This window comes from Juglans microcarpa x Juglans regia, chromosome 3D, assembly GCF_004785595.1.
Source record: "Juglans microcarpa x Juglans regia isolate MS1-56 chromosome 3D, Jm3101_v1.0, whole genome shotgun sequence".
NCBI classification, from domain to species: domain Eukaryota; kingdom Viridiplantae; phylum Streptophyta; class Magnoliopsida; order Fagales; family Juglandaceae; genus Juglans; species Juglans microcarpa x Juglans regia.
Window position 1 is genome coordinate 13,448,285 of NC_054598.1, and position 15,994 is coordinate 13,464,278.

The following is a 15,994-nucleotide window of genomic DNA, read 5'->3' on the forward strand; positions in this document are numbered from 1 at the left end:
TATTTTCTTTGTTTGCAAGGACGACCCAGGTCGTGTGATGGAGGCTCACCATGTGGGGCAGCTGTGAGGTGGCTAAGACATGGGCGGGACTAGGCGACTACGCACTTAGAGAGAGAGTGATGAGAGAGAGAGAGAGAGAGAGTGATCGTGAGAGAGAACGAAGCTCACCGTGAGCCTGAGGGGGCGTGCGGCGGACCAATGGGCTAGGCAGTGATGTTATATGCGGCTGAGGCAACTGGCGTGGAGGAGTTGCTGTATGTGGATTGCTTTGTTTTTGGTTGTGAAAAACAGAGGCTCACCGTGTGACTGCAAGTAACTTGGTGGCTTTCTTACACGGTGGTTATAAGGCTGGGTACAGTGGCTGGCCAGAAGTTTTGGGTTGGTTGTGAAGGAGCTTTGGCAGTGGGGGTGGTTCACAGTCGTCTGGCTTATGGTTTCTGCAAGGGTACACCCTCCACGGCTGGCAGGTACATCAGTTTGGGCTTCCGTGAACGTGTTGGACAGCAAACGGGGGTGCAAGGATGACTCAGTATGTAGCTGTGCTAGCAGGTATTGGGAGGCAGCAACAGTGACTGCATGGAGGTTGTGGAGGGTGGCGGCTTCAGCTCATGAGAGGGATGGGGAAGGAGCTGGCAACATTATTCTTGGGTTTTCTTCAGGCACAAAGGATTAAATATATAGGCTAACGAAAAACAAAAACAAACCCTCGAAGGATGAGGGAGTGACATGCATGCAGGTGTATAAGGTGTATTTATATATGTGATTGAGGACCAAACGAAAACGAAAAAGAGACGTGCACATGCATGGGACTAGAGTCATGCGGGGTGGGGAAAACTGATCATAAACTGATAGTTGGTTTTCATGGTTTAAAACAAACGGGTGTGAGCCTTGGGTTTTGGGGTGTATGAGGTTTGGGCTTTTTCAGTGAATTATAGGACTCGACTCAATCTCTAAAAATAATACTTAAAAAACTTAACTGGGCTTTTCCTATGTATAAATCCAGAAACAAAAATTTTAGAAAAACAACTTGTTGCTAGACCCAGGTGTTACATTCTCGTTGGCTCATTTTCTGATAATTCTGATGGCATCTTTTCAGTTATATTAATGTCAAGGGTGTCAGGCGGCTCTTTGCTTTCACGTCGCTTCATGGATTGCATTCCTAGGATCTGAATCGTCTCATACTCCTCCCTTCTGCCATGGGGCCTAGGAGATCAACCATTGCCTCTCCTCTATATAAATACGGTCAGGGTTAGAGTCCTCTTTCCTTTAATCTTAGTGTTGCTCTCTTGCCATCCATATTCTTCCAACTTCTCCTCCCTTCACTTATTCTCCTTCCTTTACTACATTCTACTTCTGTGTCAATGGCTTATGAGAAATTCATTCAACCCATGGCTTCCGATGGGGGAGATACCGACATTGGGCCATCTTTTGGGGGTAGCAGTTGGTGTTCCAATGCCCATGTGGCGATGCTAGCTTTGTTGGCCCTCACTTACCAGGTGCAGGAATCGGTCCTCTTCGAGGTCCTTGGTCCACACGAAGGTACCGTCGACATTGATGGTCACTCTAAACGAATGGCCCTATTTCATTCCATGTTTTCGTGTGGCTTGAGGCTGCCTTTCCCTCACCCTGTTCACGACTTGCTGGATCACCTTGTCCTAACCCCCTCTCAACTGCATCTGAACACCTTGACACCTTTGATTTGTTGCAGCAACATCTAGCGACGTGCTTTGCTGGAATCAAATCCGGACAACGCTGACTTTACTGGCCGTGAATTCCTCCTTACTCACAAGGTGCTACAGTAGAAGGTGAACATCTGCCGCTTCAGGGCTAAACATGCCCTCATTAACCTAGAGCCAAGGTATCGCAAGGTGAAAGGCTGGTCTACGAAGTTCTTCTTTTTGTCTGGCCGTGCGTGGGAGTTCCCAGTGGGTCAGGTGAGTCTTCGCGAGTTTCCTATCCGAACGAACTGGGGGAGGATTTCGGAAGACAAGGTGATGCGCCCGACATCTACCTCTGACAAGGCGCGATGCATTGCAATTATTCGAGAATGGGTGCAGAAGAACCCCAATAGCATCTTCACGAAAGTCCTCCTTTCCGAGGAGAGCCTAAGGGATTCTCTGCCTCCCCTTAGCCACGTTTCTTTTGATGACAGGGTGACTGTTGCCCGGCCCCTTGTCGCTCTTACCCGAAAGCGCCCCTTGGACACTCAGACGCCCCAGCAGAAGGCCCTTCAGCCGATATTCCCTCAATGCTGCTGATGTGCTTCTGAACGTGGGTGAAATAGATTCTCTACTTCATGGAGTCTTTGCAGTCGAGGTCCCTGGGTGGGTTGTTAAGGAGCAGCGTACTCCAGGGTTTCTCCTCTTTCTACAACTCGTTCGGTTGCTGGTAGTTACTCCCTCCAGGATGAGGTCAAGGCTTGCTCGAGGCGTGTGCACGCCGTTAATGAGGGGGCGGTAGCTACTACTTCCAGCAATTGTGTCGAGGAGGTGGGGCATGGTGCGGAGGGTGACTTCATTTGGGATGTAATAGTCAGCTCGAGTTCAAGGAGTCTGTGTGACGACCTGCCTACCCATGCTGACCACCAAGTGGAGGGCGACTCCTTTTTGAGTGTTGTAGTCGGCTCGGGTCTGAGGGATCCGTGCGATGACTAGCCTACCCAGGCCGAGCACCCAATGAAGGGTGATTCCCTTTTGGATGTTGTAGTCAGCTCCAGTCCTAGAGGTCCGTGCAAAGATCTGCCCGCTCAGACTAGAGTGCATGCCGACGAGGTTAACAACAGAGCTCATCAGGCTGAGGTGGCTGCACAAACGTTCGAGGTTGAGGGCTCAGTAAAAGTTATCCCTTCTTTGTCCCAGTTGGAAACGGGAGGGAGTCATGCGGAGGCTATCAGCTAGGTCATCAAGTGTTTGTCCGGCTTTTTCTATAAGGTTCGGTTATTTCTTTCTTTGTCTTATTCCTTTCTCTCGCTATTTTCTAGTCTTCCTTTACATCGTTGCATGTTGGACCTTCTTATTGTTAGAGTACCTCTCAGCTGAGCAAAAGAACCAAGGTCTTTGTCCAATGACCCTAACCGCCCTTCATTGTGCTCACGATGAGAGGGAAGAGAGGGAGCTGCAAGAGTGAGAGATGAAGCAGGCACGACTCGCCTTGAAGGATGAACGCAGGAAAAAGAAGAAACTTGATCGCCGCTGAAAGAGGCTCAAAAGGAAGGTGAAGGAAGCGAGGGAGGATGGCCAGCGGTTGGAGCGACTTATTACAAACCTTCGGGACGACCTGTCTCTAGTGCAAGAGGCTGCCTCCCACCTGGACAGGCAGCTAAAGTTGGTCCCGGGCGTTCGCGATCAAGCGTGAGGGCACAGGTGTGTTGAAGGCTGTAGGTCAATGCGGGACAACCTCTTGGGGAGTCCATTATTGCGTTCGAGGACTTTTGCGAAATATTTGCGAGGCCTCGACCTTGTCGATATTATTGTTAACAGGGCAGCTTTCTCATTCAGTTGTGAATTGGGAAGGAAAGAGATCCCTAATGCTTTCCTGGGTCCTGTCATTCCGGCCGCACCTAAACCTACTACTCTAGAGCCAGGGATTCCTACTCCCGACCTTCATGAGGTTGGTTCTCCCAATGCCAAGGCTTAACATTGCCACTCCCTAGCTTATTCGTGCCGCTGCGGCTCTCATATTTTGCTCTTTCCTTTTTTTTTTTTTTTTAACCGACTGTATATACTTATGTGTTGTCACCCTGTGACTTGTATATAATTTTGATCGATGAAATTATTTCATACTTTTGTCTTGCCGGGCTGCTTGTCTTTATTATGCTTTCCTTTCGTGATTTTCCTTCTCTTTTCTCTTTTTTTTTTTTTTTGGCCTGCCTGAGGGGTTTTGCCGTATTTTACCATAGGAAATTGCAGGATTCCGGACTACCCTGCTAGCTGTTCACTCGTCCGTTTGCCTTTATTAGGTAGTCTTCCTCTCGGGACCCCATGCGATTTTACTTAGTGAGACTTTGGTTTGTTATGCTTTTCAACTTTCTGTCACGCTCAACTGGTTTTAGTTGTATGTTGTCGTGATGAGCCACCTTACGTTGTATCTTGCCCTTTGTAACTCTACGGCTTTATATTGTAACTTGTGATGATTAATGATATCGCCTTATATTTTGCCGTGTCTGGCTATGTATCTTTGCACATTTTCCCTTCGTTGTTTCCTTCTTCTTTCTTTCGTGGCCGGCCTTGGGGCGTTTGGCCGCAAGGACTCGCCACTCAGGGCCTTGCGGTCCACCCTGCCAATGTCTGGCCTACGCCTGACGACCCCGCTGGCTGACGACTTTCCTGTTCGTGTTGCTTTCATCCGCCTTTGTTGTGTAGTCGTTCTCCTAAGGCCTTAGCATCTTTATCTAACGAGGCCAGCATTTCTCCACATTCTCCTTGTGCAGATTTCCTCTTTTCTTTGTCCACATTTTGGTTGGGCTTTACCCCACCCAATTCTTTTATCCTTTCACTTTGCATCGCCGTGCTTTACTTAGTCATGCAGTCATCTCCATGCCTTTCTTGCGTAGTTGGATGAGTAGGTCAGGCTACTCTTGGTTGTGATGATGGCAGAGATCTATTCTTTGGATGGCCATGGAGCTGGTCCCGTTCTCCCCCGTTGGGAGAAAAGGCAGCCTCAAACTCAACTTACCTCTTTGGTACATGGGGAGGTAAGTAATCCTGGCAGTTTGGGATTGTACCTATATTTCTCCATTAGCAATTTGTATTTGATCCCTGGTCAGAAGATAAGAATGCTATCATTATTTTGCTCTTAAGGGCAGGAGTTAATTTTGCAAACCTGGGCCTCCCGGCCTATGTCGTACTGTGCATGACGTTTTCTGCTACATCGCTGATGTCCGTGCTACTGATGTCCATACTTTTCACTGCAGTATTCAGGCGGTCAATAGACTCAGCCCACACTCCGCCAGGGAGAGGTCAGGACGCCTTAAGCCGACCTGCCCCTTTACCCCCAAAGGAGGTAATTTCTTTAGGAGGTCATGGGCCAGTTTGTTCTTTATTATGACGGGAGTCGGGGTAAGCATTCGGATAGCCTAAGGGCTGGAACCGCTCTTCTCTGTAGGAGGGTCTGAGCGACCTTTGGCCCAACTCGTCCCTGTTACCCTGCGGGAAGGTAACTTATTTGAGTAGTCTGAATCTGAACCCGCTCCCAATCATTGACATCATGTAGCCCCTTGTTCTAACTTTTCTAGCTTGGAGATTTTGTTCACATCGGGTAGTCCAAATACTAGGCCTGCACTTTATCTGGGAGAGGTTGGGATGCCTCAAGTCAAACCCACCCCTTTGATTCCCCAAAGAGATAACTTCTTCGGACAACCGTGGGCCTGGTCCACTCTTTCGCCACAATAGGAGTCAGGAAAGTATTCGGGTAGCCAAAAGGCTGAACCCGCTCTCCTCCGTGTGAGGAACTGAGCGACCTCTGGCTCGACTCTCCCTTATTATCCCTCGGGGAAGTAATTTGTTCGGGCGGTTTGAGACTGAACCCGCTCTTGCTCGTTGATATTGCAGGAAAATGTAGGATTTGGGCCTGACTGGTGATGAACCCACTCTTTGTTCATAGTGGAGGTCGGGATAAGTATTTAGACCGCCTAAAGGCTGGACCCACTCTCCTTCGCGGGAGGGTTTTAGCGGCCTTTGGCTCAAATTGTCCCAGTTACCCAGTAGGAAGGTAAGTTTTCAAATAGTCTGCAACTAGACACACTCCCGCTTGTTGGCGCTCACGAGGAAGGTGAAGTCTTTTATTTTCAAATAGCTGAGAACTGACCCACACTCTACCGCAGGAGGGATAAGGCAACCTTTAGGGCTATCTTTCCTTGTGGTATCTTGCGGGGGAGGTAAATTTGGATAAAGATATAGCTAGTTTGCTCTTCGCCGCGATAGAAGTAGGGGTAAGTTATTCAAGCTGTCGGGAGGGCATGACCCGCTCTCCATCGCGAGAGGGGTAGGACAGCCTTTGGCCTAATTCTCCCTTTTGGTCCAACCAGATGTACATCATTCAGGTAGTTTGAGACTGGACCCGCACCCACTTGTTGATGCTCGCAAGTAAGCTAAGCCTTCATCTTTGGGTCGCTAAAGGCTGATCCGCACTCTGCCGCGGGAGGGATAAGGCAACCATTTGGCCTACCTTTCCCTTTGGTATCCCACGGGGGAGGTAATTTATTCGGATAACGATGTAGTTGGTCCGCTCTTCGCTGCAATGGGAGTCAGGGTATGTTATTTGGGCCGCCGATGGGGCAGGACTCGCTCTCCATCCCGGTAAGGATAGAGTGGCCTTCGGCCTTGTCCTTCCCTTTGATCCCATAGGAGGTACGTTGTTCAGCCAGTTTCGGACTGGACCTGCTCCCTCTTGCTGACATCGCAAGGAAGGTAAACTTTAATTCGTCGATGATTTTCTTATTGCATATTTCACAAATCGTAGATTGTCTTGAAGTGTTTTGTTGATAATATGGAAATTCGTAGTAGATGTGTTGTACTGTCTTGGAAAATCATGTTTTTCATTAAAATATCAAGAATTTACAATACTAAAATGAAATACTACAAAATAAGGAGAAACGGAGCTTTCGGCCCGAGAGCTTTCATTCATTCTGTCTTTGCCTTTAGGGCCATGCACCCTCTCACTCCCCCTTGAGCCCGGTAGGGTGAGTCGCAGACGAAGGCCTACCAAGACTCTCCAAGCGGGGCATGGCCTATTCTTTCCCAGAGGTGCCATCCGGGATAAACCTACCATCCTTCTGCTTCAACTCTTAAACGTAGCATTCTCTTACTAAGACCTGTTCGCCTCGGATTTCTCCCACTTCACGGGGAGTTAGGAACTTTATCTTGAGGTGGTAGGTTGACGTGATGGCCCGCAAGCTGTTGAGGGTGGGCCTTCCAATGATGGCACTGTACGTCGACAAGGTCCTCACCACCAAGAAGTCAACCATGGCCGAGGCCATGCAGGGGCGCTGCCGGTGAGGACTAACAACATGATGGTTCCCATAGACTGAACCATACTCCCGGAGAAGCCTTTCAATGGCATGAGGGCCGGATGCAGCTGACCAGCATCTATTCCTATTCTCGTGAAGGCCTCCCAGAATAGAATGTCTGCAGAACACCCTTTGTCAATGAGGATTCTACGTGTGGTGAAGTTGGCAACCAGCATAGTCACCACTAGCGCGTCATCATGGGAGAATAGGACCCCCTCCTCGTCGGTGTCCGTAAAGGAGATGACTGTAGTAGGCTCACCTGTTCAATGCTTGGCGGGATAGTACTCAGCCAAGTACATCTCATGGTATCGGGCCTGCCTGGTGTGTGCTTTTCTACTTCAGGAGGAAACATCCCCAGCAACAAATCCCCCCACTATGCTTCGAATTTCTTCGAGTGGAGGTCCCCCTTGTGGTCATTGCCTAGGGCTGTCTTCCCTCCTATGCCGATCAACTTGGTCCATGCTTCTTTCTCTCAACCTTTCCCTTCTTGCTTGCTCCAGTCTCCAGGTCAGGGGATAGCGCTGCCTTATCCACTCCGCATGCTCTTTTTTCTCTTGCTGGGAAAAGTAATCCTCAGTGTTGTGCGAGGTGGACCTGTGGTATATGCAATAGTAGCGTGCAATACCCCAGTCATCCTCTTTATGGGCGGCATAAGTGTTGGCCCCGTGGATTGTGAATGTAGGCCGGTCAAACTAAGGTGCCAGTCCCCTTGTCGGGGCTTCCTCCCTCCTCCTATCTTGGGACCTCTTCTCCGGCTTCTCATGGGCCTTAGCCTTGGCTGGGGCCTTCGCCTTCCTCTTTGTTCTCTCTAGATCCTTCTTTCTCGGCTCCTTTAGGGCCCGAAGAGTGTCATCGGCATTGATGAAGTTGTCGATCTGATCCATGAACTCTTGCAATGTCAAGGGAGTTCTCTTTGCCAGTTCAGACATAAATTAGGATCGCAGCCAAAACCCTCCTAGAAGCACCGCTAAGGTTATCTTCTCATCTTAGTCGTTAGTAGTCATGCGCTCTTTGTTGAACCAGGTCAGGTAGGACTTTAGGCTCTCATCCTCCCTTTGTTTGATGGTGAGGAGGTACACTGCTGGGTGGCGCCTCCTCTAACTCGACATGAACTGAGTCAAAAATAGTCTAGCTAGCTCGCCAAAATTGTCTACAGATCCGGACGCCAGAGACCCGAACCATACTAATGCTGGCCCCTTCAAGGTCAGGAGGAATGTTCTACATGCCACCTTCCCCGGGAAGCCATGAGCCCTGAAAGTTTCTAGGTGCTCAAGAGGGTCCCTTCCTCCATGTAGGGTAGACTAGTGCTAGTGAGCAGTTGGTCCACTGATAACGACGTACCCACCTTCCTTGTGATCTCCTCATATTTTCCTTTGAGGCTATAGAGCTCGTCCTGCATGTTCTTTTGCTCCTCCTCTCTATTTCGTCCAACTTGTGTGTTCTAAGACCCCATGTGCTCACTACTGCTGGACTCTGCTTCCTCATCCTGCATTTGTTGAGGTTTTTTGAGTTCCTCGTTTTCTTTGCAAAGCGTTTACACCTCGTCGATCAGCTTAATCACCCAATCATCCATTTTTTTCAGTCTTTCTTCCATCGCTTCCTCCGTGACTCTTCTGAACTGTCCGGAATGAGTTGTCACAGGCATGTAAAATACACGTAAGATCTATAAAGAACCCACAGATGGTGTCATTGTTAACGTCATGTTTCACACGCCTTTGGGCTAGGCTCTAACAACTCAGGTCTTCAAAACTAGGCCTGCAAAAGATAGGAATGGAGGCAACTAGGAGATGCAACTTTGGGGCCAGGGAGTCTCTGATGCTAAAATTAGTAAATTCTCTTGGAAGTTTGTAAATAAGTGAAAGATGCTAAGGATCTGATAGAGTTTTCTCGTACCTGGGACTTGCTATTTATACCATAAATCTAGGGAGACAAATCGTGGAGTACGTGTGCTTCGTACTTTTCCCTTTGTCAGAGTCCTTTAATGTGGCATGGCTCTGCAACGATATCATAAATGTGGCTTGTAGCTCGGGTAGTGGTGTCATTAATGCAACATGGTTTTCCGATTTCCATCTCCCCACTTGCGTCCTTGGTGGTCCATTGATATCCCTCCTATCAGAGGATCCAGGCACGAACAAGCATTCAAGAGCTGGACACTGCTCGAGGGGTCTCTAGGTCAATGAGTCTTATCCCCTGCAGCATGTTCCCTCATGCAGGTTGCGTCTAGAAGAGCTTACCCATGGGCTGGGTTGGACACTTTACTTGTTCTGAGCTAGACCTTTAGTTTTTGCTCCCTTAGTTGCTATTCTCAGGCCCGCTGGGACTGAGGGGGAAAAATCCCCTTACAATAAGTTTTATATCAATCCCAAGAAAATCCCAAAAAACATATGTTCAATGGAGCTCAAAATAATTAGCATTAGATATCGCTGCAAATCTTAATACCCATAAACTTACGTACAGTCTAACATCTCTCTCAGTCTCCGAGGAGACTAGATAAAAAGGAAATGCTAGCTCGGCCCCTCTTGAAGAAAAAGCCTGTAATTTCAATGATTAAAGGAAACCCTTCCTAACGTATATTCTTAACCTTAAAAAAACAACATTAATTCAACCCTAAGGTTGTAATGCTCGATCATCTCCGATTCAATCAACAATTGCAAACGAAAGGAATATTGTATTTTTTTCTCATAAATATTTGGGAGATCTTTTATCATGTAGCTAGCTATTTAACTAGCAAGAACAAAGCCAATATTGAGTTCCAAAATTGTGAAAAATACAAAGCAAAGAGGATAGTTAGTTATATATACCACCTCTTATCGAAAGGCCAGCCAACAGTTGCACCAGCTTTTTCCATAGCTCTCCTCCAGCACCTAACCTTGTCCTCCTCATACGTCTTTTCATGGTTTCTAAAGTGTTCTTCGAAAGGTCCCTTCTGTTGTCGAACGTCCGGCGGGTTGACTCGATAGAAGACGGGAAGAAGGAGCCTCCGGTACTCACATATCTTGGAAAGTTCCTCCAGGCACCAGTGCGACGATGCGTAGTTTGGGGATATGATGGCAATGGAAGCAGCTAAGTCCTCGATGGCCTCGAAAAGACCCGGCTTGATCTCGTCACCGCCGCGCAACCCCTCGAAGACTCGAGCGCCGCTTTCCTCGAGCAACTTGTAGAGAGTGTTAGTGAAGGTGTGGCGGGTGTCTTCGCCTTTGAAGCTCAGGAACACATCCCACCGGAGCCTTAAAGTTGAAGTTGATGAGATAGAAACGGCGTCTTCATCCATTTCTTTGCAGTATGCGTGATCAAGACTTTTTTGTTTGAGAAAGGGAGCAGCTTCCAATTGATATGTACTCTCTAGCTTTTGGAAAAAAGGTTGGAACAACAAGCAAATCATGTATGGGTAGTGTTAACATTCTAAACTTGATTCGGTGCTCGCTTCTGATTATCATGGCACACAAGGATTCCTTTGTCCACGAGGACAAGTATCTTTGTATTTTTTTCTTTTCATCATCTTCTTTTCCCCCTCCTTATAACTAAGTTGTATAAATAAAAGTAAAGTTGATACAAAAGTAGAGGTGAAATTGAAAATTTCGTACAAACACTCCCATTTCATTTAACAGAAGGTATAAATGAATTAAAAAATTTTAAAAAAAATAGGTTACTTTTTATCCAATCAGCGGGGAACCATGGATTTGAGCTGTGCTAATTTTGTTGTTTTGGATTTGCTGGTGTAGAGACTCACCACCTCTATACTTTTTATCAAATAGACAAGGTTCACGCAATTTTATTGTAAAAAAATAAACTCCACCTTGAAAAAAAGTATAAAAAAAAAATTATTCTTTTTAGTGAGAATTACTTTTTTATAAAAGATTAAGAATTTTTCTATTTGAAAATTGTAGCTAGCATTACTTAATATAAATTATCTATCAAAAAATAAAAAGCTCTTACCAAATGAGATGGGTAGTGGCACTACTAATGCTAACATAGTATCATGTGTGGCGGCTGATGGAAGGGAATGATGCTAGATTGAACTTCATCCTCCCCGGAATTTCTATTTTTTTTAACAAAAAAGTGAGGATATTTTCATTGAAATGAAAAAAACCTTCGAAGGAGATTGAGGATTTGTTTTTATTTCTGTCATTGAGGCAATTTTTTTTTTCACTTTTTGGTATATATATATTATTAATTAACAAACTAATTATTAATGTCGTGTTTCGTACACCTTTGGGTTGACTTCCAGCAACTCTGGTATTGGGCCTTTCACCTGCACACTTATGAAAACACAGAGAGTGGGGGCCTTGGTGGAGGCTAAGGAGTCTCTAATGCTTAAGTCAGTATATCTCCTTAGTAGTTTGTGCAAGAGCTTTCAAGAATCTAAGAGAGTTCTTCGTACCTAAGGGTCGGCTTTTATGCTAGGTTTTTGGGCGAGGACAACCCATACCTTGACTTAAGGAGTTCATGTCACATCAAATGTTCATCTAGTCAATAATCCTTTAATGCAGTGTGACTCCTAGGGTGGCGCCATTAATGCGGCATAAAGTCCAGGGAGCAGCATCATTAATGCGGCGTGACTCCCTGACTTACTTTATCCTACAGATGTTCATTGTTAAGCCCATCCATCCCTGCTGTCCGGAGATCAAGGGTTTCTCATCTCTCTCGCCCACCACCTGCTCAGGTTCCCAAGGATTGGGTGTCATCAGGGGGTGTTAGGGCGGCAAGTCACATATGCCCCTATCGTTCACTTTTCTCACGTGAGGGTGCTTCCTGGGTAAGTTTTGCTCATGGGCCGAGTACTCTGTAGAGGCTCATTGACTCCTTTTAGAGGAAGGTTGTTGGGCCTGATCAAACTCTCTCCCTCTCCCCTAAAGACCCATCATGGGCTCGCTATCCTTGTAGTGAGTTATGGGCTTGGGCCCTTTAGAGTATTTTGCCTTTCATTTACTATTTTAATGTTCAGTAGTTAGGGCCCATATATGAGACATCTTTATTAGACACTAGGGTATATGTAATGGCCTTGGGGACTCTACGATTTTAGGCAAAAAAGTAATAGTAACTTTTCTTTATATCATCTTATTCTTCCTTCTAAATTTCTTAGAGCTTTTCTCACCTTCGAAGTGAGATATTTCATTTTAAATTACTGTCAATGAATTGGGTGTGTTACATTGAGTTTGAAAAAAATACCTCTGTGGCAGAGAGACAGAGATCAGATACTGAAGCCTCGATTTTTGTGTCCTCTACTCTGTTTTCTATTATATGGGTTTGATTAATAGCAGCAAATAATGTTAAGCTAAAAAAATATATATATATTTAACTATTCAATTAAAGAATCAAAGTTTTAATTTTTAAAAGGCAAAATGGAAATGTTATATTCAAAGCAAGCAGGCAGTAGTGCTCTTCTACAGCTTCTTCTACCTAGCCTCCTCCAATTCTAGAATGGATAAAGGAAACATTTCCCAACCAGCCACGTTTTCTTTTTGTAAGAATGTCGTGGGACTCAAAGAATTTTTTAAAGCATTGAAGGTGGAAATGAGAGAAAGAGACTAATAAGCTATGAGAATGCCATGTTTTCTTTCTATGAACTTGCTTAAAAGATGCCATAAAGCATTTGGGAGCAGGGCTTGAGGAGAGAGGGAGAGACCGATAGGCTAGACATGAGGAGAGAGGGAGAGACTGATAGGCTGGGCTTAAGGAGAGAGAGGCCGACGAACTTAAGGAGAGAGAGACAGCTTGAGAGAGATGGAGGAGAAAGCTTGAGCGCCCTACCATTGCATGGCAGGGCGGGCGGGCAACCCCATTGCACCCATGCTGGGGCAGGAGCCCCCGCCCCACATTTCCCCCGCCCCACACCTCTTTTTCTTAATATAAATATTTATTATTTTTACTCTATATAAATATAGTAATATGTATTAAGTAGAACTTTTACTTAATACTTTATGTAAGTTGTTGTGTAGTAAGGTAACTCTTTTATAGATTGTCTTGACAATACAAGTCTCACACTTAAGTAATGTGAGACTTGTACACTACAACTTACACAAGATATGTACTAACAAAATTAAAAACTACATAATTTTTAAATTATAGTTGGCCGGAGTAAAATTGAAATTTACATCATGCAGTAAGACATAGTCACGTCAATGGTTTAAGTTTGTTATCGTGGGAGCAACTGTAGCAGAGAAAATTATTCAACTTTTTCAAATCTCAAAACAATAATAATATTAAAAAATAATATTCTAATAATATTTTATTCAACTTTTAACTTTTATCTAAAATCATCTCATTATCTAAACAGGGCTTTAATGTTAAGTCTTCGTGTGAAAATTTTGAAGGCAAACGTGCTATTTCAACGTGTAGAAATATTTTTTTTGAAAATTGTGAGTAGACGCAAATTTCTCCAAATGTTTTGTGGTTAATACAAAATTTATGTTTTCGTGACCTTTGCATAATTGTTGTCACGGTTGAATTATTTATGTATGGTTACCTCATTGCTTGATGGCTTGCACCTCTAGAAGGATTTGGGATACCGAATTATTTGGTATCCTTAATTCTTACGACACCTTTATTCGTAAGATTATTTTTATATGAAAAATATTTTAATCGATTTTTATGAAAATAAATTTATAAATTTGCGTGCCTTTATATAATATGTCATATTGTAAAATTATTTTTATTGTAAAATAAATCAAAAGACTAAGCTTTTTTCTCTTGGTTTCCAGGAATCAAAATCTGACACATCTCTGTTTATTTTTCGTAATGCATCTCATATGGTCTTTGTTCTCATATATGTTGATGACATTATCGTAACTGGGTCCAGTTCTCAATTAATTTCATATTTCATTTCTGCACTTGGCATGTCTTTTCCTGTTAAAGACTTAGGTCAGCTTCATTATTTCTTAGGCATAGAAATTTTCAGAAATAATTATGGTTTATACTATGTCAATCAAAGTATATTTCCGACCTTCTTCGTCGTACCAACATGCATAATGTCAAACCGATTTCCACCCCCATGTCTTCATCCCTTAAACTCACGGCATTTAATGAAACCACCTTTGAAGATCCTCACTTATATAGGAGTGTTGTTGGCAGTTTACAATACCTAGCTTTTACTCGCCCGGACATTACCTTTGTTGTTAATAAAGTGTGTCAATACATGCATAATCCTAAAATCCCTCATTGGCAAGCTGTCAAAAGAATTCTTAGATATCTTAAACTCACTCCTAATTTTGGCCTTCATTTTTCTAAGTCTTCCAAACTCTCTCTCTCTCGGCCTTTTCTGATGTGGACTGGACTGGTTGTCCTGATGACAGAAAATCTACAGGGGACTTTTGTGTATTTTTTGGATCACATCTTGTATCTTGGGGTTCCAAAAAGCAGCCGACAATTACAAGATCATCCACTAAAGCCGAGTACAAGGTTGTTGCAAATACTACCTATAAAATCTTATGGATTCATACTCTTGATGGAACTTGGTATTTTTTTAACAAATCTACAAACTTTGGGGTGTGATAATTTGGGTGCTATCTATTTGTCAGTAAATCTAATTTTACACTTATGCACCAAACATGTGGAATTGGATTATTATTTTGTGAAGGACCGAGTGGCTGCCAAGACACTCAATGTTTCCTTCGTGTCCAACAAAGAACAATTAGTTGATATTATCACAAAACCATTGTCAACAACTCGGTTTCTATTACTCTGATCAAGCCCCACCATCTCTCCAATGCCGCTTGCATCGCGGGGAGCCTTTAAGGAAGAAGATAAGTCAAGCAATCATTCGGTCATACAAGAAGAAGAAATCTAGTGCATGCACAGCAGAGGCACACATCAAGTCAACTACACGCACATCAGAGGCAAGAATCTTCTAGAATGAAAAATACATTTCTAGCAAGACAGGTGGCAATTGATCCTACAATTGTGGAAAACCATTAATTGTAAATTTATCTATATAAGCAATGTAAAGGCACAGCTTCCTTTGAGCATACTATCGAATACTTTATATGCATTCCGAGCAGCTATCTCATTAGAAAATGACTCAGTATGGATGATCGGTCATAACAAATAATATATATATATATATATATATATATATATATAAAACTGAATTATTGACTTACCTCCATTGCATTTGGGAGGGGTGCTGCAATCGTATGATTCATGATAATTTTCAATCGGTTATTTTAGTATTAATAAAAAAATATTAAAAATCATATATAATGCAATTCAAACATTTAATATCATATATAAAATAGTATAAAATATAAATTTATTAACTAGTTTCAATAAAAAAAAAAATGATACGAATCTAAATAGATTTATATATGAAGCCTATATTGTTGACTTTTTTTTTCCCATATATGAATAAGATAAAGGTCATTAAGTTATGAGCATATAACAAATGTAGAATTTTATGCACAACTACAAATTTAATAGAAAATATACATTTGTCTCTTAATTTTTTGTTCAACTGTAGAATTTTATGCACAACCACAAATTTAATATAAAATACTCGTTCGTCTCTTAATTTTTTATAGAAAATAAAACACATGTTTTATCTTCTTCTTTTTTTCTTTTTTTTTTTTGTGATTCTTACTAAATAAAATGATTAAAAAAAATCGGTATTTGACAACTTAAAAATAAATAAAGCTTTGAATCAATTGGAATAAGCTCAAATCGGTCTAAAATCAACAAGAATCGATCTGAATCGGCCTAAATCAGTCAATTGAAGCAATTCAGGGAATGATTCAAAAGTTCAAATCGAATCGGTTTGATTTCTAACCGATTCAAATTGAATCCACTTTGAATCAAACCGTTTTCTCCAAATTTACACACACACACTTTAACCGTTCATTTTTATTTTTTTAATTTATTTTTCTTAATATTAAAGAAAGTAACTATTAGTGTATTTGTATTTTTTTATTTTTTAAAAAAGTTTAAATATGTTTAAAAATAAAAATAAAAACAAAAAAAGAAAAGGGCAATTTGCACCAAGCGGCACAGAGGGTA

General features: G+C 43.2%; 1 protein-coding gene across 1 annotated transcript; it reads right to left on the bottom strand.

Moving 5' to 3' along the window:
• Positions 1 to 8,540: 8,540 nt before the first annotated feature.
• Positions 8,541 to 10,277, bottom strand: LOC121255054 (disease resistance protein RPV1-like). The gene is made up of 3 exons (XM_041155348.1): positions 9,808 to 10,277; positions 8,920 to 9,115; positions 8,541 to 8,669 (listed from the first exon to the last, which is right to left on the bottom strand). The coding sequence occupies exons 1-3, from the start codon at positions 10,275 to 10,277 to the stop codon at positions 8,541 to 8,543; spliced, it is 795 nt and encodes a 264-aa protein (XP_041011282.1).
• Positions 10,278 to 15,994: the final 5,717 nt, after the last annotated feature.

What these genes read in the sequence shown, in the direction of transcription:
- LOC121255054 (XM_041155348.1), bottom strand. Translation starts at nt 10,277, where the DNA reads ATGGATGAAGACGCCGTTTCTATCTCATCAACTTCAACTTTAAGGCTC. An exon ending in TGGCCTTTCGATAAGAGGTG is followed by an intron (nt 9,116 to 9,807) that starts GTATATATAACT and finishes ATCCTCTGATAG; the next exon opens with GAGGGATATCAATGGACCAC. An exon ending in TTTGTCTCCCTAGATTTATG is followed by an intron (nt 8,670 to 8,919) that starts GTATAAATAGCA and finishes GGTTCTTTATAG; the next exon opens with ATCTTACGTGTATTTTACAT.